The sequence below is a fragment of the Choloepus didactylus genome, chromosome 2 (genome assembly GCF_015220235.1).
Source record: "Choloepus didactylus isolate mChoDid1 chromosome 2, mChoDid1.pri, whole genome shotgun sequence".
NCBI lineage: Eukaryota > Metazoa > Chordata > Mammalia > Pilosa > Megalonychidae > Choloepus > Choloepus didactylus.
In genome coordinates, this window is record NC_051308.1 from 195,390,223 (window position 1) to 195,412,734 (window position 22,512).

Sequence of the window (22,512 nt, forward strand, 5' to 3'; positions counted from 1 at the left end):
GCATCTAACAGGATAAATACTCATAATGCTGTCTCTCTGTTCCTGCCTGTTAGTGTTGGGCCACAGGAATGAGGCTAAAATGAGGACATAGGATGTGATGCTTTTCTTCTCTTCCTTTAGTTCCCTTTATCCCTTCAGATGGTCTTTAATATTTGAGACACGGTCTTCTTAGAATCTCTAACTCTGTTAATGGCTCCTGGATTTTAAACACATAGAAGCTCATAAAAGCCATTTTCAACTGATCTAAAATTGTCAAGTTCCTAAATCATTGTTTCACTATAAATTTGAAAAGCTTCAAGTCTGTCGCATCGAGCGTATCAGTCAAATACCAGACATTCTCTAATGAGAATTCATTCATTTAGCAAATATTCAGATAGGGTCTACTGTGTGTAAGACACCTTGTCAGGAGTTGTGAGAGATTAAAAGATAACTAAGATATAAGTCTCAGTCCTCAATCCTTATAAGTCATTGCAATAAGACTAAGTTAGACTATGATATGTGTCACAGGAGGGGGAAAAGTAAAGTGCTGTGGGAATTTGAAGGAGAGAGTGTACCCACAGCTGGTAAGATCAGGTGAACCCATATGCTTCTCCGTGTTTCTTACTCTATATCTGAAGCCTCTGGCATTCTTAGGTTTTGCTAATTTTCTGTTCCAGGCTATTTCTTCAAAGAAAATTAAAGTAAGTTATACGGCAACTAAAAAAATGAATGAAGATTCATATAGACCAAATCTTACCAACTGAGGGCTTTAGTTGTTTTCCTTTCCACAGAGAGGCAGGAATCCCAAACTTTCTGTTAAACAGATAGCATGTTCAAATGTTTGGCTTGAGAACTGGTGAAGAAGCAAGATCGATAATGATAGTATTGTTAATAATAATAAAAATTATTATTTTTGAGCACTTAATATATGACAGGCACTGTGCAAACTAAGTTAAATGCATTATCTCATTTAATTATCTTAACATCACTTACAGACTGCAGTATACTCCACAGGAGACCCTGGCACTCCAGGCCAGGGTGGGGATCAAAGAGCAAGCACAGAGCCAGGAATGGGCTTGGGCTGCGGGCTTACCCTCCTCAGCCTGGAACCTGCCGTGGAATTGTACAATAAAGCATTTTTATTCCTTAGAAAAACCCCATATTTTGCAGAGGAGGAGACTTAGCATCAGATAAGTGATAGAATATGCTCTCAATCACCCAGATAATAAATGGTAAGGGTTGGGAATCAAAGAATGCCATTCTTAAGTCTCCAGTGTCCATGTGTTTAACCTTCATGCTGCCACCCTATAATTGTCAATCATAGACATTTGGATATTTTAATTGAAAATGAGTTTGGAGAAAATTTCTTTATTGGCTTTAGAAGGTAGTTATGTTAATATTCTGTTTAGTCTGTGTAGACAGAGCTATCAGGATGTTGGCTTATAGCAGATTTATAAAATGTAGATTCACACAATTCAGTCCACAGTTACTCAGTGCTTACTGTATACTGTTTATTGTTATTATATTATTATATATATTACCTTGTATATATTATATTATTATGTTAGGTAGTACCATACTATCACTACTAATAGAAATAATCATAACAATAACTAACATGTACTCAGTGCTTATTCTGCTAAGCACTGGTCTAAGCATTTAACATGTATTAACTGATTTAATCCTCACAACAACCTATGAATTTGGTACAGCCTATGAAGAACTGTTATTTTATAGATAAGGAAGTTGAGGCACAGAAGGGTTAAATAACTTAACTTGCTCTTAGTAACACAGCTAGTAAGTGGCAGAGACATGACTTGAATATTTTCTATTATACTGTACTGGAGAGATAAAATGATCTCTTCCACTCCAAAATATGTGCAGTTACCTTAATACATATTCACACAGGCACTTGTTTCTGCATCTACCAAACTATAGAGCTTGTTGTTCTTAGAATTGGTCCTACGATTTCACGGCCTTGGGTCTTACACCTTCCACAGAAGTAGGGTTGTCAAATTTAGCAAATAAAGTTAAAGGACACCTAGTTAAATTTGAATTTCAGGTTAACAGCAAATAATTAATTGTTTAAGTATGTCCTATGCAATATTTTTAGTATAAATGAGTTTCATGCAATATTTGGGACACACATACTAAAAAAAAATTACCTGAAATTAAAATTTAACTGGGCATCCTCTTTTATCTCACAACCCTACCCTGAAGAAAAATTGCTATTACTCTTCCAAGTTCTAAATCAGTCTACTGACTTTTCCTGTTTAGACCCTTGGTCTCCTAGAGGGGAACGGTTTCATATTCATCTCTGTACCTCCAGCCATGAAGACGTTGAATGATTGAAATAATTTTTGAATAAATATTTACTGAGAGTCCCTGGGTGAAATAGGTGAAGGAAAACTAGCATTTATCAATTGGCTTCTATATTCTAAATGTAGTGCTAATTGTTTTGCAATATTTAATGCTCACTAAAGCCCCATTAATAAATGGATGGGGATAGTCTTTGGGTGCGAGGAGATCACAGCTTCCAGGGGCCTATAACATTTCACATAAATAACTGCGGCACAAAACGGAAAGCAGAGGCTGCCGTTACAGGCTCTGCGTCTCCTTGAGGAAACTGGACTTAGGCCTAGTCGGCGCATAACTCCCGTTTCCATAACGACAAGAGATCCTGCAAGAGTCATGGGAAGCAGGAAGTGCAGTTTGCATTTCCGGTTTATTCTGGTGACTCAAGACAATCCGGAAGTTGATGCGGCGCGGTCGTAAATGGCCGCGTCCTGGGAGAATGCCGCTCGTGGTATTTTGCGGGCTGCCGCATAGCGGCAGGAGCCGGCGCGCGGAGGAGCTGTGCGGGGTATTAGCTGCCGAGGGCCGCGAGGTATACATCGTGGACGACGCAGCGGTGCTGGGCGCAGAGGACGCGACAGTGTACGGCGATTCTGCCCGTGAGAAGGCGTTGCGTGGGGCCTTGCGAGCTGCTGTAGAGCGCCGCTTGAATCGCCACGTTGTGGTCATCCTCGACTCGCTTAACTACATCAAGGGCTTCCGCTACGAGCTTTACTGCTTGGCGCGGGCGGCGCGCACACCGCTCTGCCTAGTCCACTGCCTGCGGCCCGGAGCTCAGAACCGGGGGCATCATCAGACCGGCGCGGAGGAGAGCGAGGGCCGGAACGTCAGTGTGAGTTGGCGGCCATGCGCTGAGGAGGGCGGGAGACCTAAGGTGACGGGCACCGGTGTTTTCAGGGAACCACAAGCAGTGGTCTCCGAAGTAAATGGGAGACCCCGAGCCGAGGTTCCCAGAAAGCTGGAGCCGGAGGAAACCTGGGGCCCTGATTTTCCAGCTCTCGTGGCTCCGGAATCCGAGAAATCTGCAGAACGTGTGTCTAGTGCCTTTTACCCTCCCGAACTTCTGGAGGCCCTAAAACTGCGCTTCGAGGCTCCCGATTCTCGGAACCGCTGGGACCGGCCCCTTTTCACCTTGGTGAGCTTAGAAGAGCCCTTGCCCCTGGCGGAGATCCGGGCTGCCCTGTTTGAGAATCGGGCCCCTCCACCCCATCAGTCTACACAGTCCCAGCCCCTCGCCTCCGGCAGTTTTCTTCACCAGTTGGACCAGGTCACGAGCCAAGTATTGGCAGGATTATTGGAAGCGCAGAAGAGTGCTGTCCCTGGGGACTTACTCTCGCTTCCTGGCACCACGGAGCACCTGCGGTTTACCCGGCCCCTGACCATGGCAGAACTGAGCCGCCTTCGTCGCCAGTTTATTTCCTACACCAAAATGCATCCTAACAATGAGAACTTGCCACAATTGGCCAACATGTTTCTGCAGTACCTGAGCCAGAGCCTGCAGTAACCAGACGGGCTAGGGAGAAAGCCTCTCTAACCTCCACTGCTCTCTCTTTCACTGGAATAGTCTGAAGGTCTGTGTGTGGCACTAGAGCATACTGATGTGTGGTACTAGAGTTATTGTGACTGATTCACTCAAACTTTCTGAATGCTTCTGTGCCAGACCTGGAGTTTACAACACAAGTTGAGACTAGAGAGAATGGAGAACTGGCTTGAAAGATCCTGGCAAATTCCTCCAGACCACAGGTGGACAGCAGATCCTTAGATTGGATTCTACTTGGGATGTCACACACCATTGATTGAGAGTTGTGGAAGAGCAGACTGCATGGATAGATTGTTTTTAAATAATTGTGAAAAGAAATGTGAAGATGGCATAGTCCTGCATCTGCGGTGGTCTTCTTTCATAGCACAAAAATTAATTTTGAGTATTGTACCTGCTTTGTGCTAGTCTCTGTCCTGCACACTGGGGTCACAGATGAATCCATTTGTTACTGTCCTTGGGACGCTCTGCTATTGGTAGAGGTAAAAGACTTATTTACTATGTTATTTTCTCTAATAAAATATTTTAAAAGAAGAGTCTGCTGGCATCCTTGCTTCTTACTTTACACAACTTATTTTTTTTTTCATTTTATTTATTGATTTATTTTTAAACTTATTTAAAAATTTTATATATAAGCTAGGATGATCTGTTGTAATCAAATGATTCGGCTTTTTTTTTTACAAAACAAATTGTACATTTGATTGTTCACAGTACCATTACATAGTTGTACATTCATCACCTAAATCAATCCCTGACACCTTCATTAGCACACACACAAAAATAACAAGAATACTAATTAAAGTGAAAAAGAGCAATTGAAGTAAAAAAGAACACTGGGTACCTTTGTCTGTTTGTTTCCTTCTCCTATTTTTCTACTCATCCATCCATAAACTAGACAAAGTGGAGTGTGGTCCTTATGGCTTTCCCAATCCCATTGTCACCCCTCATAAGCTACATTTTTATACAATTGTCTTCGAGATTCATGGGTTCTGGGTTGTAGTTTGATAGTTTCAGGTATCCACCACCAGCTACCCCAATTCTTTAGAACCTGAAAAGGGTTGTCTAAAGTGTGCGTAAGAGTGCCCACCAGAGTGACCTCTCGGCTCCTTTTGGAATCTCTCTGCCACTGAAGCTTATTTCATTTCCTTTCACATCCCCCTTTTGGTCAAGAAGATGTTCTTCGTCCCACGATGCCAGGTCTACATTCCTCTCCGGGAGTCATATTCCACGTTGCCAGGGAGATTCACTCCCCTGGGTGTCTGTTCCCACGTAGTGGGGAGGGCAGTGATTTCACCTTTCAAGTTGGCTTAGCTAGAGAGAGAGGGCCACATCTGAGCAACAAAGAGGCATTCGGGAGGAGGCTCTTAGACACAATTATAGGGAAGCCTAGCCTCTCCTTTACACAACTTATTAATGTAGGATTTTAGATACACATGTATTATGGTAGGTACCTACTATTTACCAGTGCTTCTTATTTTCAAAGATGATTTATATACAGTCTTTGCCCTGTATTTGAGGAAATAATACTTTAGTGAGAAATACAGACAATTTGTAAACAGATGATTATAGGGTGAAAAGGGCTGGTGGTCAGAGAATGATGACAATATGCTTTGGGACCCAGAGGAGGGAAGGAATATCTAGCTGCTGAGAGAAGATGGTCTTGGGAAGGCTTCACAGAGGTGTTAACATTTGAATTGTCACTCTAGAAAAGAGTCAACAGATGTGTTCTGTAAAGGGCCAAATAGTAAATGTTTTAAGTTTTGTGGGCCATATATTCGGTCATAACTAATTGACTTTGCTGCTGTAGTTCGAAAGTACCCAGAGACAGTAAACATTTAGATAAGTGGATGTGTTTCAGTGGACACTGAGATGTGAATTAAATTTCATTTTAACATTTCACAAAATGCTAAACTTTATATTTGTTTTTCAACCATTTAAAAATGTAAAACTCACAGGCCCTGCAGAAACAGGTAGGCGTGCTAGATTTGGCCTGAAGGCTGTAACTTGCTGACCCCTGCTCTAGGAGGATGAATAGGAGTTTACCAGGGAGAAAAGAGAGAGCAAGGCATTCTAAACTTCTTTGTAAGTACATGGAGCTGTTAAAAGGTGGGATAGATGAGCTGTCTTGGTTGAGTGTGTTGCTTGCTGATCAGGCAGTCTGGACCATCTCGTTGTCTCTGATATACCAGTGGCTTCCTGGGGGAGATGGAGGTTTGGAGTAGGCAATCTCTAAGGCCCTCTCCAGCCTTCATTTTCCAGTTGTAAGCTGGTTGATATTGGTTGAGTTGGATTTAAGCCTATGGATTCCAGATTGCCATTCTAAATTAAAGTAGACAATAGTGGTCAGGAAGAACATTGGTTTCAGAGTCAGACTTCTCAGCTAGTAAGTGGAAGAACCTAGATTCTATGTGACTGAATAATCTCTTGGGAGGCTCAGTGTTTTCATTTCTATTACGAGAACACTAATAGTGCCTACCATTAGGGTCGTGAGGATTTAAATGATACATACAAATCATGTAGAACATCTGTCACATAGTAAATGTCCAACACAGTTTGTCTCTTACTATGGTCATTTTGATCCTACTTACCTAAACTGGCCCTGCTCATTTGTTTACAAGCTCTTACGGATGGTGGGGGCACAAATCCATCCCAGATTTATAGTAGACCTAAGGTGAGGCAGTTGAATGATTCATTTGACACTTATTAAATGAGTTTGTTTATGTATATTTAGAATGATGTCTGGTATATAGTAAGTCCTGTAAGAATGTTTACTATTGATAATATTCTGTTTGCTAGGTAAAGGGGATATAGAGACAGTTCCCTCAGGGAGCTCCAAGTCTAGGGGGGAAAGATGGGTAAATAATAGATATAGATTGATATGGCAAGTACAGCAATAGTTATAATACATAGTGATACGGTGATACAAGGGGTTACGGGTTGTGTGATGGAGAAACGCAGTGGCTGCACACACAGGGACCTACAAGTTGGCATTTGAGCCTTAAGGGTTTAATAGCTTCATCTGGCCATGACTGGTTAAGGTGGGTTATGTTGCTCATTATTTAAAAACAACAAACTCCCTATTTATAAAAATTAATTGTAGAAAGTGGAAAAAAAAAGGGGGAAAATCCATAATCTCATCATCCATACATAACTGCTGTGTTTTGACACATTTCCTTTTGGGCTCTTTCCTCTGTATTCATATAATTGAAATGAGACAATTAGATAATAATTTAATATATTTTTTATTTAACATTATACCAATGAAAATTTTTCGTTAACATTTTTAGTGATTATAATACCACATTTGGAAATACTGTAATTTGATATTTTCTTCTATTCCACAATCTTCTCTCCATAGCTTTAAAGCTCAAATTTGCAGAATTTACAGAAATTTTGGAATTTACCAATAATTTTGTTATGTAATAATGTACTATTACTGAGTATTTAGATTGTATTAAGATTTTCCCAATGGCAAGCATACTACATGAGCTTCCTTGTACATAAATCTTGGTCTCCATAAACTGAAATAGAATTACTAGACTTAATTTTTTTGTTTTGTTTTTAAGTGGATTGCCCCTGATGGTGATTATCCATAAATCCTGGTGTGGAGCTTGTAAAGGTAAGTGCAAGTGTTCAATCTAAAATTAAATTTCAGAAGTGTTCTCAAATACTAATGTTTAACAGATGTTAGCACTGACTCTGACCCAGCACTTCTGATTGCTTTAAGGGATACTAAAGAAAAATATGACAAATTAGCTGCCTTCAAGAAATTTACAATTTTATTTGTAGGGGGTTATACTGGGAGGCAATTAAGATACAGTTGCATAGAGTATGAAATGAAGTGCTAAAATATGTTGTATGGGCAATAAGTATTAGAGGACATTGAAACAGACATGAGAAGTAATCAGAGAAATCTTAACCAAGTTAGAATCCAAGGTTATCTGAGTCTGATGCATGTGTTCTTTCTGCTACACTATCCTGCCACTAACTTAGCCAGGTTTTTTCTTTTGTTTGGTTTGTTGCACTTAATAAAATCCTAGTTGGTAAAGGAGTGTAAAACTAGTGTAAATAGTGTAATATGTATAAATGGTAGATTGTTTTTACTCTGTTGTCTATTCTTCAACAGAAGATACTGAACTGTGGCTATAAAATGCAAATAGTAATTTTTTTTTTAATTTGTATGCATTATCTTTAATTTAATAAATGAGGTAAAAGCTTCAAAGAAATGAAGTAAGTCACTCAAGGTCACATTACTCTGTGAGAAAGTGGCAGAAGCAGAACCAGAATCCAAGTTCCCTGATTTCTGGTTCTTTAAAAAAAGAAAGAGAAGGTTCAGTTATATGAATAAACTTAGGAAGTGCCTGAACTACCAAAGATAAATTCTGATGCTCATGCTCATTAGGGTTTGGATGTGACAATGATGTTTTTCTTCTATTCCAAAATTTGTTTTTCCCCCTAGCTTTAAAGCCCAAATTTGCAGAATCTACAGAAATTTCAGAACTTTCCCATAATTTTGTTATGGTAAATCTTGAGGTAAGAGTTCGAGAGTTTTTCCTTTCTGCTATGATTTTAAGACTTTGCTGTTTTAGAGTCAACATCATCAAAGGCATAAAAGCGTATTTAGTAGAGCTGAATACCTGTGTGTATTTGTTTTTCTCTTGACCTGTTATGCTGAGGCTCGCATCATTTATGTTAGAAAGCCACCCATCATCCACTTGTGGGAGGAAGAAAGAGAGGAGAGATTGGATCAAATGACTCAATTTTAAGGTTCCTTCATCTTTAGTCTGTGATTAGACATATTTTACATATTTGTATAGCTGAACTAAAGGTATAGTCACACATGCAGGACATAACTACCCCACCCACCCACACCCCTCTCACCCCCCCACAAAATATGCTTTCCTGTTTCATCATGACATATCTTTTATGTATTTCACATAGACTGCAGATCTTGGAATCCCAGGTCACAGAATATCAGATCTTAGAGTTGGAAGGGATTTTTAGGCCACTGGTACTATCCTCATTTTATAAAAAGAGCATCTTAGACCTGAAAAAATTGAGTGATTTGCTCAAGATCATAAGTAATTTTTTAAAAAACAACTACTAAGGCCTAGTCATGCTGACTCTTAAGTCACGTCCTTCTCGAATGCTTTATGATGGTACTTCTAGCCATAAGTTTCTGTAAGATAATGTTCACTTAAACACAGCACTGGAAATCTGAATACATTAACAGTTAATGTTGAGGCAGCTAAGGGATTACTTATATAGCAGTGGATAGTCTGAATGTAGATACACCTCATTCAAGGCAAAGTTGTATTACAGTTTGAAGAAATGATCTTGTTTGAACTTTCCTGAACTGGGAACCACACCATAAACTATAAATTATTGTTGGTTTGCCATACACATGATCTCCTCACCATTTTCTGTGGTAAAATTAGGATTCCCACTCAAAGGAAACAGAAATGTCTTCAGTGAGCATTTTCCAGCTTTGGAGCTCTCTTAAAAAGAGAGCTGATTGTGTGGTCATATCTCTTGGTAGAACTGTAGCTCCACAATTATAACTAAAATGCCAGTCTTGTCACTGCATATGTCCAAGAAAGCTGGTGTAAGTCAGTGATGTAGGCACTGGGAATATAGCAGTGAACAAAATAGAACTCTCTGAGAGTACTCTGTAGTGTGGGGAGAGACAAACAAATAAGTAGAATAAAATAGGTCAGATGATGATAAATGCTATGGCTAAAAATGAAAAGAGGAGGGGATGGTTCGCAGTTTTAAATGGGTGGTGAGAAAAGAAGATGAGATTTGAGCAGAGATCAAGCAGATAAGGGAGCGAGCTATGTGGATAATGAGGGAAGTGAGTCCAAGCAGAGGGAAGAGCAAGTACAAAAGCTTGAGGTAAGAGCATGCCTGGGTTATTTAATGACAGCACTTTCAAGGAGGTCAGTGTGACTGAAGAGGACTGAATGAGGGGGAGAGTGGTAGGACATGAAGTTAGAGAAGTGCCCAGGCGGCAGATCAGGGAGGATCTGGGATTTTACCCTGAGCAAGTTGGGAAGCCACTAAAAGGTTTTAAGCAGAATAGAGACACGATCTGATTTACAGTTTACATTGAATCTTAATAGGATGAAGAGGAGCCCAAGGATGAAGATTTCAGCCCTGATGGGGGTTACATTCCACGAATCCTTTTTTTGGGTAAGGCACAAGATCTTTTACTCTGGGAATCTGTGGTATAGAAGAAAAGATAAATGAATCAAGGCACTGACTCCATCTAATGATGGTGTACTAAGATGGCAAAAACCAACAACAACAATAAAAAAAAAAGTTTCAAGAGAGAATAGAGGAGTTCTGAATGCCAGAACTGCAAGTTTGATGAAAACCTTTTCCCATTAACTAATTGCTTTTGGGATCAGTAACGGAGTATTGATCTTCCATTTATTCATTTAGCCATCATTTGAGCATCAGCCATATGCCAAGAACTGTGCTAGTCACTGTGGGGACTAATATAAGCCACCATTCCTACCCCTGACTCCATAGTTGAGCTGAAGACTGTGAAGAGATTTAGGCCATGGAGCGGTATAACCAGACAAATGTCTTTCTACAATTTTTCAACAAATGTTTAATGATCCACCTAATCTTTGCATTCTGCTAGGTTCTATGGGGGATACAAATTGTAGGGTCATGCCATCATCAGGCGGAAAACGTAGCAGGAACATTCTAGGAAGAGAGAAAAGTATGTGTCAAGACATGGAGGTTTGTGTTCAGGGAACTGCAAGGAATTCATTGTATTTGGAGCATAAAGGGCAAGGGTGGGTAGTGGTAAGTTAATGGGTTACAAAAATTGTCAGGCCCCCTTTCCCAGAGGGCCTAGTATACCACATAGTGTTTAAAAACCTCTTGTCATAATTACTATAACACCTGTGTTATTTTGTCTGTAATAGATCCCAGTGGCAAGGTACGTCCTGAAATCATCAATGAAAATGGAAACCCCAGCTACAAGTATTTCTACATCAATGCTGAGCAAGGTACAGTTGTGTTGAAAGGAATAGGGAGGGTTGCTGCTAGGTTTCGCTAGGATGAACCACATGTAAGATCTATGATAGAAAACTCAATTCACCGTGTTAGCTGAGCATCTCTTGCATGACTAGCTCTTGACTAGATCCTATTTAGGACATAGGAGAAAGACAAGACTGAGCCCCTTCCGCAGCTACTTCAAATCCAGTTGGGAAAGCTAACTGACCCACAGGAAACCGTAAAGAACTGAAGTTCAAAGATGTAATCTCACATATGAGCCCATGGTCTCACAGTCAGTAAGTCACACTACACTAATACTACTCTTTCTATAAGAATTCAGAGGCAGGGGAATACCAACTGTTAGTTGAACAAGTCTAAGAGGTTTCATAGTTATTAGACTTTAAGTGGACCTAGAAGGATAAGGATTTGTCTCTGTGGGCAGATACGAGGAAGACATTTCAAGCCTCAGAAGTGGGAGGGAGGGCATAGCATAACATGGAGGGTCCACAGGGCTTCTAGAGGAGACGGTGACTGGGTTGAGTCCTGAAGAATGAGACCTAGCCAGCAGAAGGTGAAAACATATTCCCAATAGATGGCACAGCATCAGCACAAACAGGTAAAGAAAGGTTGAAATCACAAGTATGTCACGCTTTTCTGTCCTTGAGTACAATCGTGCTGGACGCAGGGGTTGGAATCCATATCAGGGACTCATGATTTTCCTTCCAAAGTTTTTCCCCCCATCTGTATAAAGGAGATTGCTAAGTTGCCATGTGTCCCCTCGTGGCTAAATTGCCAGGCTGTTGATAACTGTGTATCAGCTTTCAAAGAGGTAAACTTTTCAGGGCTAAAATGCAGAACTAGATGTCTGTACTCCTCTCATATTTCTCAATTTTTTTTTTTTACCTTCATTTTATTGAGATATATTCACATACCACGCAGTCATACAAAACAAATCGTACATTCGATTGTTCACAGTACCATTACATAGTTGTACATTCATCACCTAAATCAATCCCTGACACCTTCATTAGCACACACACAAAAATAACAAGAATAATAATCAGAGTGAAAAAGAGCAATTGAAGTAAAAAAGAACACTGGGTACCTTTGTCTGTTTGTTTCCTTCCCCTATTTTTCTACTCATCCATCCATAAACTAGACAAAGTGGAGTGTGGTCCTTATGGCTTTCCCAATCCCATTGTCACCCCTCATAAGCTACATTTTTATACAACTGTCTTCGAGATTCATGGGTTCTGGGTTGTAGTTTGATAGTTTCAGGTATCCACCACCAGCTACTCCAATTCTTTAGAACCTGAAAAGGGTTGTCTAAAGTGTGCGTAAGAGTGCCCACCAGAGTGACCTCTCGGCTCCTTTTGGAATCTCTCTGCTACTGGAGCTTATTTCATTTCCTTTCACATCCCCCTTTTGGTCAAGAAGATGTTCTCCATCCCACGATGCCAGGTCTACATTCCTTCCCGGGAGTCATATTCCATGTTGCCAGGGAGATTCACTCCCCTGGGTGTCCGATCCCACGTAAGGGAGAGGGCAGTGATTTCACCTTTCAAGTTGGCTTAGCCAGAGAGAGAGGGCCACATCTGAGCAACAAAGTGGCATTCAGGAGGAGGCTCTTAGGCACAACCATAGGGAGGCCTAGCCTCTCCTTTGCAGCAACCGTCTTCCCAAGGGTAAAACCTATGGTAGAGGGCTCAACCCATCAAACCACCAGTCCCCAATGTCTGTGGTCACGTTAGCAACCATCGAGGTGGGGTAGCCCAATACCCCTGCATTCTCCACAGGCTCCTCAAGGGGGCACTACATCTTTTTTTCCTTGTTTTTCTTTTTTTTTTTTTAACTTTCCCTTCTTTTTCTTTTTTTTTTTTTTTTTTGTTTTTAATCTTCATTTTATTGAGATATATTCACATACCATGCAGTCATACAAAACAAATCGTACTTTCGATTGTTTACAGTACCATTACATAGTGGTACATTCATCACCCAAATCAATCCCTGACACCTTCATTAGCACACACACAAAAATAACAAGAATAATAATTAGAGTGAAAAAGAGCAATTGAAGTAAAAAAGAACATTGGGTACCTTTGTCTGTTTGTTTCCTTCCCCTATTTTTCTACTCATCCATCCATAAACTAGACAAAGTGGAGTGTGGTCCTTATGGCTTTCCCAATCCCATTGTCACCCCTCATAAGCTACATTTTTATACAACTGTCTTCGAGATTCATGGGTTCTGGGTTGTAGTTTGATAGTTTCAGGTATCCACCACCAGCTACCCCAATTCTTTAGAACCTAAAAAGGGTTGTCTAAAGTGTGCATAAGAGTGCCCACCAGAGTGACCTCTCGGCTCCTTTTGGAATCTCTCTGCCACTGAAGCTTATTTCATTTCCTTTCACATCCCCCTTTTGGTCAAGAAGATGTTCTCCGTCCCACGATGCCAGGTCTACATTCCTCCCCGGGAGTCATATTCCACGTTGCCAGGCAGATTCACTCCCCTGGGTGTCTGATCCCACGTAGGGGGGAGGGCAGTGATTTCACCTTTCAAGTTGGCTTAGCTAGAGAGACAGGGCCACATCTGAGCAACAAAGAGGCATTCGGGAGGAGGCTCTTAGGCACAACCATAGGGAGGCCTAGCCTCTCCTTTGCAGTAACCGTCTTCCCAAGGGTAAAACCTGTGGTAGAGGGCTCAACCCATCAAACCACCAGTCCCCTATGTCTGTGGTCATGTTAGCAACCATGGAGGTGGGGTAGGCGAATACCCCTGCATTCTCCACACGCTCCTCAAGGGGGCACTGCATCTTTTTTTTTTCCTTTTTTTTCTTTTTTTTTTTTTTTTTTTTTTACCTTTCCCTTCTTTTTTAAATCAACTGTATAAAAAAATAGTTAAAAAGAAAACAAACATACAATAAAAGAACATTTCAGAGAGACCATAACAAGGGAGTAAGAAAAAGACAACTAACCTAAGATAACTGCTTAACTTCCAACATGTTCCTACTTTACCCCAAGAAAGTTACCTAATATAGCAACATTTCTGTGAACTTGTTCCTACTATATCCATCAGAAATTAACAGACCATAGTCATTCCTGGGCATCCCCAGAACATTAAATAGCTTATCTGTTCTCCTTGGATTATTGTTCCCCCTTCCTTAATTGCTCTCTATTGCTATTTCCCCTACATTCTACATTATAAACCATTTGTTTTACATTTTTCAAAGTTCACATTAGTGGTAGCATATAATATTTCTCTTTTTGTGCCTGGCTTATTTTGCTCAGCATTATGTCTTCAAGGTTCATCCATGTTGTCATATGTATCACGAGATCGTTCCTTCTTACTGCCGCGTAGTATTCCATCGTGTGTATATACCACATTTATCCACTCATCTGTTGAAGGACATTTGGGTTGTTTCCATCTCTTGGCAATTGTGAATAATGCTGCTATGAACATTGGCGTGCAGATATCTGTTCGTGTCACTGCTTTCCGACCTTCCGGGTATATACCGAGAAGTGCAATCGCTGGATCGAATGGTAACTCTATATCTAGTTTTCTAAGGAACTGCCAGACTGACTTCCAGAGTGGCTGAACCATTATACAGTCCCACCAACAATGAATAAGAGTTCCAATTTCTCCACATCCCCTCCAGCATTTGTAGTGTCCTGTTTGTTTAATGGCAGCCATTCTAACCGGTGTTAGATGGTATCTCATTGTGGTCTTAATTTGCATCTCTCTAATAGCTAGTGAAGCTGAACATTTTTTGATGTGTTTCTTGGCCATTTGTATTTCCTCTTCAGAGAACTGTCTTTTCATATCTTTTGCCCATTTTATAATTGGGCCATCTGTACTATTGTCATTGAGTTGTAGGATTTCTTTATATATGCAAGATATCAGTCTTTTGTCAGATACATGGTTTCCAAAAATTTTTTCCCATTGAGTTGGCTGCCTCTTTACCTTTTTGAGAAATTCCTTTGAGGTGCAGAAACTTCTAAGCTTGAGGAGTTCCCATTTATCTATTTTTTCTTTTGTTGCTTGTGCTTTGGGTGTAAAGTCTAGGAAGTGGCCACCTAATACAAGATCTTGAAGATGTTTTCCTACATTATCTTCTAGGAGTTTTATGGTACTTTCTTTTATATTGAGATCTTTCGTCCATTTTGAGTTAATTTTTGTGTACGGTGTGAGGTAGGGGTCCTCTTTCATTCTTTTGGATATGGATATCCAACTCTCCCAGCCCCATTTGTTGAAAAGACCATTATGACTCAGTTCAGTGACTTTGGGGGCCTTATCAAAGATCAGTCGGCCATAGATCTGAGGGTCCATCTCTGAATTCTCAATTCGATTCCATTGATCTATATGTCTATCTTTGTGCCAGTACCATGCTGTTTTGGCAACTGTGGCTTTATAATAAGCTTCAAAGTCAGGGAGTGTAAGTCCTCCCACTTCGTTTTTCTTTTTTAGAGTGTCTTTAGCAATTCGAGGCATCTTCCCTTTCCAAATAAATTTGATAACTAGCTTTTCCAAGTCTGCAAAGTAGGTTGTTGGAATTTTGATTGGGATTGCATTGAATCTGTAGATGAGTTTGGGTAGAATTGACATCTTAATGACATTTAGCCTTCCTATCCATGAACATGGAATATTTTTCCATCTTTTAAGGTCCCCTTCTATTTCTTTTAGTAGAGTTATGTAGTTTTCTTTGTATAGGTCTTTTACATCTTTGGTTAAGTTTATTCCTAGGTACTTGATTTTTTTAGTTGCTATTGAAAATGGTATCTTTTTCTTGAGTGTCTCTTCAGTTTGTTCATTTCTAGCATATAGAAACATTACTGACTTATCTGCATTAATCTTGTATCCCGCTACTTTGCTAAATTTGTTTATTAGCTCTAGTAGCTGTATCGTCGATTTCTCAGGGTTTTCTAGATATAAGATCATATCATCTGCAAACAATGACAGTTTTACTTCTTCTTTTCCAATTTGGATGCCTTTTATTTCTTTGTCTTGCCGGATTGCCCTGGCTAGCACTTCCAGCACAATGTTGAATAACAGTGGTGACAGCGGGCATCCTTGTCTTGTTCCTGATCTCAGAGGGAAGGCTTTCAGTCTCTCACCATTGAGTACTATGCTGGCTGTGGGTTTTTCATATATGCTCTTTATCATGTTGAGGAAGTTTCCTTCAATTCCTACCTTTTGAAGTGTTTTTATCAAAAAGGGATGTTGGATTTTGTCAAATGCTTTTTCAGCATCTATTGAGATGATCAATTGATTTTTCCCTTTTGACTTGTTAATGTGTTGTAATACATTGATTGATTTTCTTATGTTGAACCATCCTTGCATGCCTGGAATGAACCCCACTTGGTCATGGTGTATGATTTTTGTAATGTGTCTTTGGATTCGATTTGCAAGTATTTTGTTGAGGATTTTTGCATCTATATTCATTAGGGAGATTGGCCGGTAGTTTTCCTTTTTTGTAGCATCTTTGCCTGGTTTTGGTATTAGATTGATGTTAGCTTCATAAAATGAGTTAGGTAGTGTTCCATTTTCTTCAATGTTTTGAAAGAGTTTGAGTAAGATTGGTGTCAGTTCTTTCTGGAAAGTTTGGTAGAATTCCCCTGTGAAGCCATCTGGCCCTGGGCATTTATTTGTGGGAAGCTTTTTGATGACTGATTGGATCTCTTTGCTTGTGATGGGTTGGTTGAGGTCTTCTATTTCTTCTCTGGTCAGTCTAGGTTGTTCATATGCTTCCAGGAAATTGTCCATTTCTTCTACATTATCCAGTTTGTTGCCATACAGTTGTTCATAGTATCCTCTTATAATTTTTTTAATTTCTTCAGGATCTGCAGTTATGTCACCTTTTTCATTCATTATTTTGTTTATATGGGTCTTCTCTCTTTTTGATTTTGTCAGTCTAGCTAGGGGCTTGTCAATCTTGTTGATCTTCTCAAAGAACCAACTTTTGGTGATATTTATCCTCTCTATTATTTTTTTGTTCTCTATGTCATTTATTTCTGCTTTAATCCTTGTTATTTCTTTTCTTCTACTTGGTTTAGGATTGGTTTGCTGTTCATTTTCTAGCTTCTTCAGTTGATCCATTAGTTCTTTGATTTTGGCTCTTTCTTCCTTTTTAATATATGCGTTTAGTGCTATAAATTTCCCCCTCAGCACTGCTTTTGCTGCATCCCATAGGTTTTGGTATGTTGTGTTCTCATTTTCATTCGTCTCTATATATTTAGCAATTTCTCTTGCTATTTCTTCTTTAACCCACTGACTGTTTAGGAGTGTGTTGTTTAACCTCCAGGTATTTGTGAATTTTCTAAGTCTCTGATGGTTATTGACTTCTAATTGTATTCCACTGTGGTCAGAGAGTGTGCTTTGAATAATTTCAATCTTTTTAAATTTATTGAGGCTTGTTTTATGTCCCAGCACATGATCTATTCTGGAGAAAGTTCCATGAGCACTAGAAAAGTATGTGTATCCTGGTGATTTGGGATGTAATGTCCTGTATATGTCTGTTAAATCTAATTCATTTATCAGATTGTTTAGGTTTTCAATTTCCTTATTGGTCTTCTGTCTGGTTGATCTATCTATAGGAGAGAGTGATGTGTTGAAGTTTCCCACAATTATTGTGGAAACATCAATTGCTTCCTTTAGTTTTGCCAGTGTTTCTCTCATGTATTTTGTGGCACCTTGATTGGGTGCATAGACATTTACGATTGTTATTTTTTCTTGTTGAATTGCCCCTTTTATTAGGATGTAGTGGCCTTCTTTGTCTCTCAAAACATCCCTGCATTTAAAGTCTATTTTATCTGAGATTAATATTGCTACACCTGCTTTCTTTTGGCTGTAGCTTGCATGAAATATTTTTTTCCATCCTTTCACTTTCAGTTTCTTTGTGTCCCTGTGTCTAAGATGAGTCTCTTGTATGCAACATATTGATGGTTCATTTTTTTTGATCCATTCTGCGAATCTATATCTTTTAATTGGGGAGTTTAATCCATTTACATTCAACGTTATAACCGTGAAGGCATTTCTTGAATCAGCCATCTTATCCTTTGGTTTATGGTTGTCATATTTTTCCCCTCTGTCTATTAATATCCTTTATTGTACCCATACCGAATCTCTTTAGTACTGAACCTTTCTCCAAGTCTCTCTGTCCTGTCTTTGTTTCTCTGTCTGTAGGGCTCCCTTTAGTGTCTCCAGTAGGGCAGGTCTCTTGTTAGCAAATTCTCTCAGCATTTGTTTGTCTGTGAAAAATTTAAGCTCTCCCTCAAATTTGAAGGAGAGCTTTGCTGGATAAAGTATTCTTGGCTGGAAATTTTTCTCACTCAGAATTTTAAATATATCGTGCCACTGCCTTCTTGCCTCCATGGTGGCTGCTGAGTAGTCACTACTTAGTCTTATGCTGTTTCCTTTGTATGTGGTGAATTGCTTTTCTCTTGCTGCTTTCAGAACTTGCTCCTTCTCTTCTGTGTTTGACAGTGTGATCAGAATATGTCTCGGAGTGGGTTTATTTGGATTTATTCTATTTGGAGTTCGCTGAGCATTTATGATTTGTGTATTTATGTTGTTTAGAAGATTTGGGAAGTTTTCCCCAACAATTTCTTTGAATACTCTTCCTAGTCCTTTACCCTTTTCTTCCCCTTCTTGAACACCAATGAGTCTTATATTCGGATGTTTCATGCTATCTATCATATCCCTGAGGTCCATTTCGATTTTTTCAATTTTTTTCCCCATTCTTTCTTTTATGCTTTCATTTTCCATTCTGTCATCTTCCAGGTCACTGATTCGTTGTTCAACTTCCTCTAGTCTTGTACTATGAGTGTCCAGAATCTTTTTAATTTGGTCAACAGTTTCTTTAATTTCCATAAGATCGTCTATTTTTTTATTTAGTCTTGCAATGTCTTCTTTATGCTTTTCTAGGGTCTTCTTGGTATCCTTTGTATCCCGTACTATGGTCTCATTGTTCATCTTTAGTTCTTTGAGTAGCTGCTCTAGGTGCTGTGTCTCTTCTGATCTTTTGATTTGGGTGCTTGGGCTTGGGTTATCCATATCGTCTGGTTTTTTCAAATGCTTCATAATTTTCTGTTGTTTTTGGCCTCTTGGCATTTGCTTAACTTGATAGGGTTCCTTTAGGATTTGTAGACCAACTGACATCCTTATCTCTAATTTTTGTGGAGTACACTTTCTCTAACTAACCAGCAGGTGGTGTCCACGAGCCACCTGTTCTCCACAAGCCACTTCTCCCCTGCTTAGCCTTTTTGGTGAGTGGGGGAGTGAGTCTTGTGGGGTCCAATTGGTGTACCAAGCTTGCGTGTGTAGTTGGTGTTGCCTGCCCTGTATATGGGGCGTGTTTCTGGGCAGTCAGGGAGGGGGGGTGGCTCTAACAATCAAATCACCCTGGTGATCCTAGAGTTTTAAAGCTGCTGCAATAGTCTAATCCTTCAGTTCAGTCCTGCCACAGTTTGTCTCTGCCACTGACCCACAAGTCCTTGGTATTGGCGTATGGCTCCTGAGACTTGCAAGTGGGCCCCTCTTACAGGCTGTGCACCCGGGGTCCTCTGTTGAGGGATGACTGTGCTATGTCACAGGTGAGTGCCGTCCCCCCAGGGCACTTCTGGGCTGCTGGGCTGTGTAGGGAGGCTCCCAGTCTGCTGAAATGATGGCTGAATGGGGCTTTGTTAATTCACACTGCTCCACCTTCCCAACTCTGGGACAATCAGCTGAGGTTGCAGGGAAGGCTAATGTCCACACCCAGTTTTGTGGTGTGTGCGTGTTATTTGAAGCGCTTCCATCACACTGGGTTGTCTGGGGCAGCTCTGGGCTATGGGGCTGGCGATGGGCAGGAGTGTTTCCTGTCCACCAGGATGATGGCTGTGAGCGGACACCCCCCTTTTCTTGGGAAGTTGTGGTGTTTAGTGAATTTTCTCAGCCACTGGATTATTGCCTTTTGTCTCAGAGCTCTCTTAGTTTTGCTCTTGTCTTGACCTGCCCAAATTGCAAGTCTTTGAAGCTTTCTGTATTGGGCTTCTTAGAGTAATTGTTTTAGAAAAAGAAAAAAGGATTAAAAAAAAAAAAAAAAAAAAAAAGGGCCGTCCTCAGAAATTTAATGGGTTATTGAAATGCTAAGAGACAAAGCAATTAGGGCCATTAAGGAAAGGTCCACAGGGCAGAGAGATCAGCTTTTCTTCGGGATTTGCATATGAGCCTCAGGGCCTGAGCTCTGCCCTTCCCCTTTCTATGTTCACCAGAACTCCAAAAATCCTCCGCTTTTATTTTGGAGTTTTTCGTGTTGTTTTTTTCTATGCCTGTCTCCTCTCTGCTGGGCTGGCTGCTCTCAGATTCTCTGTTGTCTGGTCTCAGTCTATCTATGGTTGGAGTTTGGATCAGTAGAATGAGTTTCCGATAAGGGCTGCCAGTGCAGTTCTCCCTTCTCCTTCCCGGAGGTGACAGCCCCTCCTCCCATGGGACTGAGCCTGGCAGGGAGGGGTGCAGGTCCCCTGGCCACAAAAACTTACAGATTTCACTGATCTCAGCAGTTCCATGTTTTCATGAGTGTTGTATGAAGTATGCCCAAAGTCAGATTGCTCTGTGGTGTCCAGTCCACGCAGTTCCTGGCTTTCTACCTACTTTCCTGGAGAAGTAACTAAAACATACAGCTCACCAGTCCGCCATCTTGCCCCACCTATATTTCTCATTTTAAACATTTAAAAAGTCTACATTGGAAATCAAATGTCAAGTATTAAAGATTACTTCATGCTTTTTCCCCCAACCTTTATTTCACAGTTGTTCAGGGAATGAAGGATGCCCAGGAAAGGCTGACGGGTGATGCCTTCAGACAAAAGCATCTTGAAGATGAGTTGTAATACGGATATATTCCTTCTTTCATCCAAGTTTTTGGGTTCTGGAAGGAAAGCAGCAGTGAAGGGAATATTGAAGAATCACACAAAATCATTGAAACGACCAATACACCTTGCTTCTGCACTGGAAGGAGTTCTCTCACGGACTTCCTGCCCCCCTCACCTAAATGTTGATGTCATTGAATGTAAAGAATGAACCCTTTCGACCAAAACTTTAAGAGCCACTTGGAGGTCTACTACTCACATTTAAGTATTTGAATCTTTTTTCCATTTCCTCCTGCTTTATTCACCTTGGTGGTGAAAACAGACTAGTAGCCTCTTTTCTAAAATGTTAAAATTGCTGAAGTAGCTTATCAATTAAAAAAAAAAAAAAAATCCTAAATGTGAATCAGTAGTTCTAGCCTCTCCTGAGGATACCACCTGTTTTTTTTTCTTTTACTCCTGGGAATCATCTGTGGCTTCTTCCCCAGTTCCTGCAACTTCCTTCCTGTTGCCTGCTTGGGCTTCCCTGTTTGCACGCATGTGTGTGCAGGAGTGGCTGTGCGTTTGGACGCAGTCCCAGCCGGAAGCATGCTTTCCCTTGTTACTGTTGAAGAAACTCAAACTGTCAAAGCCCTATGTGGAGCCGTTTTTGTCAAGTCATCAGTATATTTTTGTACCGGGGTTAACAAAAAAAAAAAAGAAAAGTAATTGTTCCATTAAACTTTAATGAAACTAAAAAAGGAAATGTGTGGTGGCCTTTTTGTTATTGGAAAATGGAGGGAGGAATGGTGATCACTTCAGGAAAAAAAAACTAACCTTGAGGGCCTAATCTAGGATCATCCTAGATCCTCTCACCCAACTCCCACATTCAGATGGGCACCAGGGCTCATATCTGTTCTACTTTTTAAATACCTTAAATTCCCTTCATCCTTATTATCACCATCTTAGCACAGAGTGGGCCTTTTCTCTTTCCTAGACTATTTATTGTGACAGTCTCTTAACCTGTCGATTTGCCTCCGATATTCTTTCCTCCTGCAATCAATCTTCCTTGCATCCCCCTGACTGATTTTTCCAAAATGCAGATTTGACCATGCCCCCTTCTTAAAGCCTTTCAGGAGTTTCCTGCCACTTTCAGGATAATAGTATTAAAAATAGCAAATATTTGAACCTCAGTCTATCCCAGGCACTCTTCTAAGTACTTTGTGTGTTTTACCCCCATTTAGTTTCCCTTTAGTCCTGCTGGCCCTGTGAGAAAGATATTATTGTAATCCTCATTTTACAGAAGAAGAATTCTAAGCATATGAAGAAACTGAAGCACTGGATAAAGTCAAGATCTTTAACATGGCCTTTAAGAAGCTGCCTGCCCCTTCAATCTTATTTGTACCCATTCATTCTTTGCGTTTTGTGTTATGGTGGCACCAAATTGCACCAAGTTCTCTTTACAACATACTTTTTTATGCTTTTGTGTCTTTGCTCAGCCTGCTCCCTCTGCCTGAAATATCTTTTATTTCTACTCGTACTGCACTACCCATTTTGAGCCACCTCTTCCAGAGAGTCTTCCCTGACCTTTCTCATGAAGGTAAAATGTCCCATCTCTTAATGCATCCCCTAATGTGCTGCATAGTCCTGCACCACATTATATTGATGTTTTCTATTTGCACATCTTTGGTCACCATTGGAGTACCATGCTCCTTTAGGGCAGAAGCTGTGGATTCCTCTGCCCTGTGTTCCAGGAACCCAAAACAGTGTACTTCCAAGTGAATTGCCAAGCTCTATGGTAAGTTCTTATATAT

The 22,512-nt window shown here is 40.3% G+C and overlaps 2 protein-coding genes across 2 annotated transcripts in view; both read left to right on the top strand.

Moving 5' to 3' along the window:
• Positions 1-21,178, top strand: part of TXNDC12 (thioredoxin domain containing 12) — a 46,531-nt gene extending 25,353 nt beyond the window's left edge. Inside the window, exons 3-7 of the mRNA XM_037827239.1 lie at positions 7,438-7,490; positions 8,331-8,404; positions 9,994-10,063; positions 10,810-10,893; positions 20,664-21,178. Coding sequence (XP_037683167.1) covers positions 7,438-7,490; positions 8,331-8,404; positions 9,994-10,063; positions 10,810-10,893; positions 20,664-20,743 — 361 coding nt within the window. The 3' untranslated portion in view covers positions 20,744-21,178. The remainder of the gene's footprint in view (positions 1-7,437; positions 7,491-8,330; positions 8,405-9,993; positions 10,064-10,809; positions 10,894-20,663) is intronic.
• KTI12 (KTI12 chromatin associated homolog) lies at positions 2,648-4,439 on the top strand. The gene has a single exon (XM_037827238.1). It carries the CDS (start codon positions 2,738-2,740, stop codon positions 3,836-3,838), a length of 1,101 nt encoding a protein of 366 aa, XP_037683166.1. The 5' UTR covers positions 2,648-2,737; the 3' UTR covers positions 3,839-4,439.
• Positions 21,179-22,512: the final 1,334 nt, after the last annotated feature.

Excerpts from the sequence above, each read along its gene's own strand:
- KTI12 (XM_037827238.1), top strand. The coding sequence starts at position 2,738 with ATGCGGCGCGGTCGTAAATGGCCGCGTCCTGGGAGAATGCCGCTCGTG.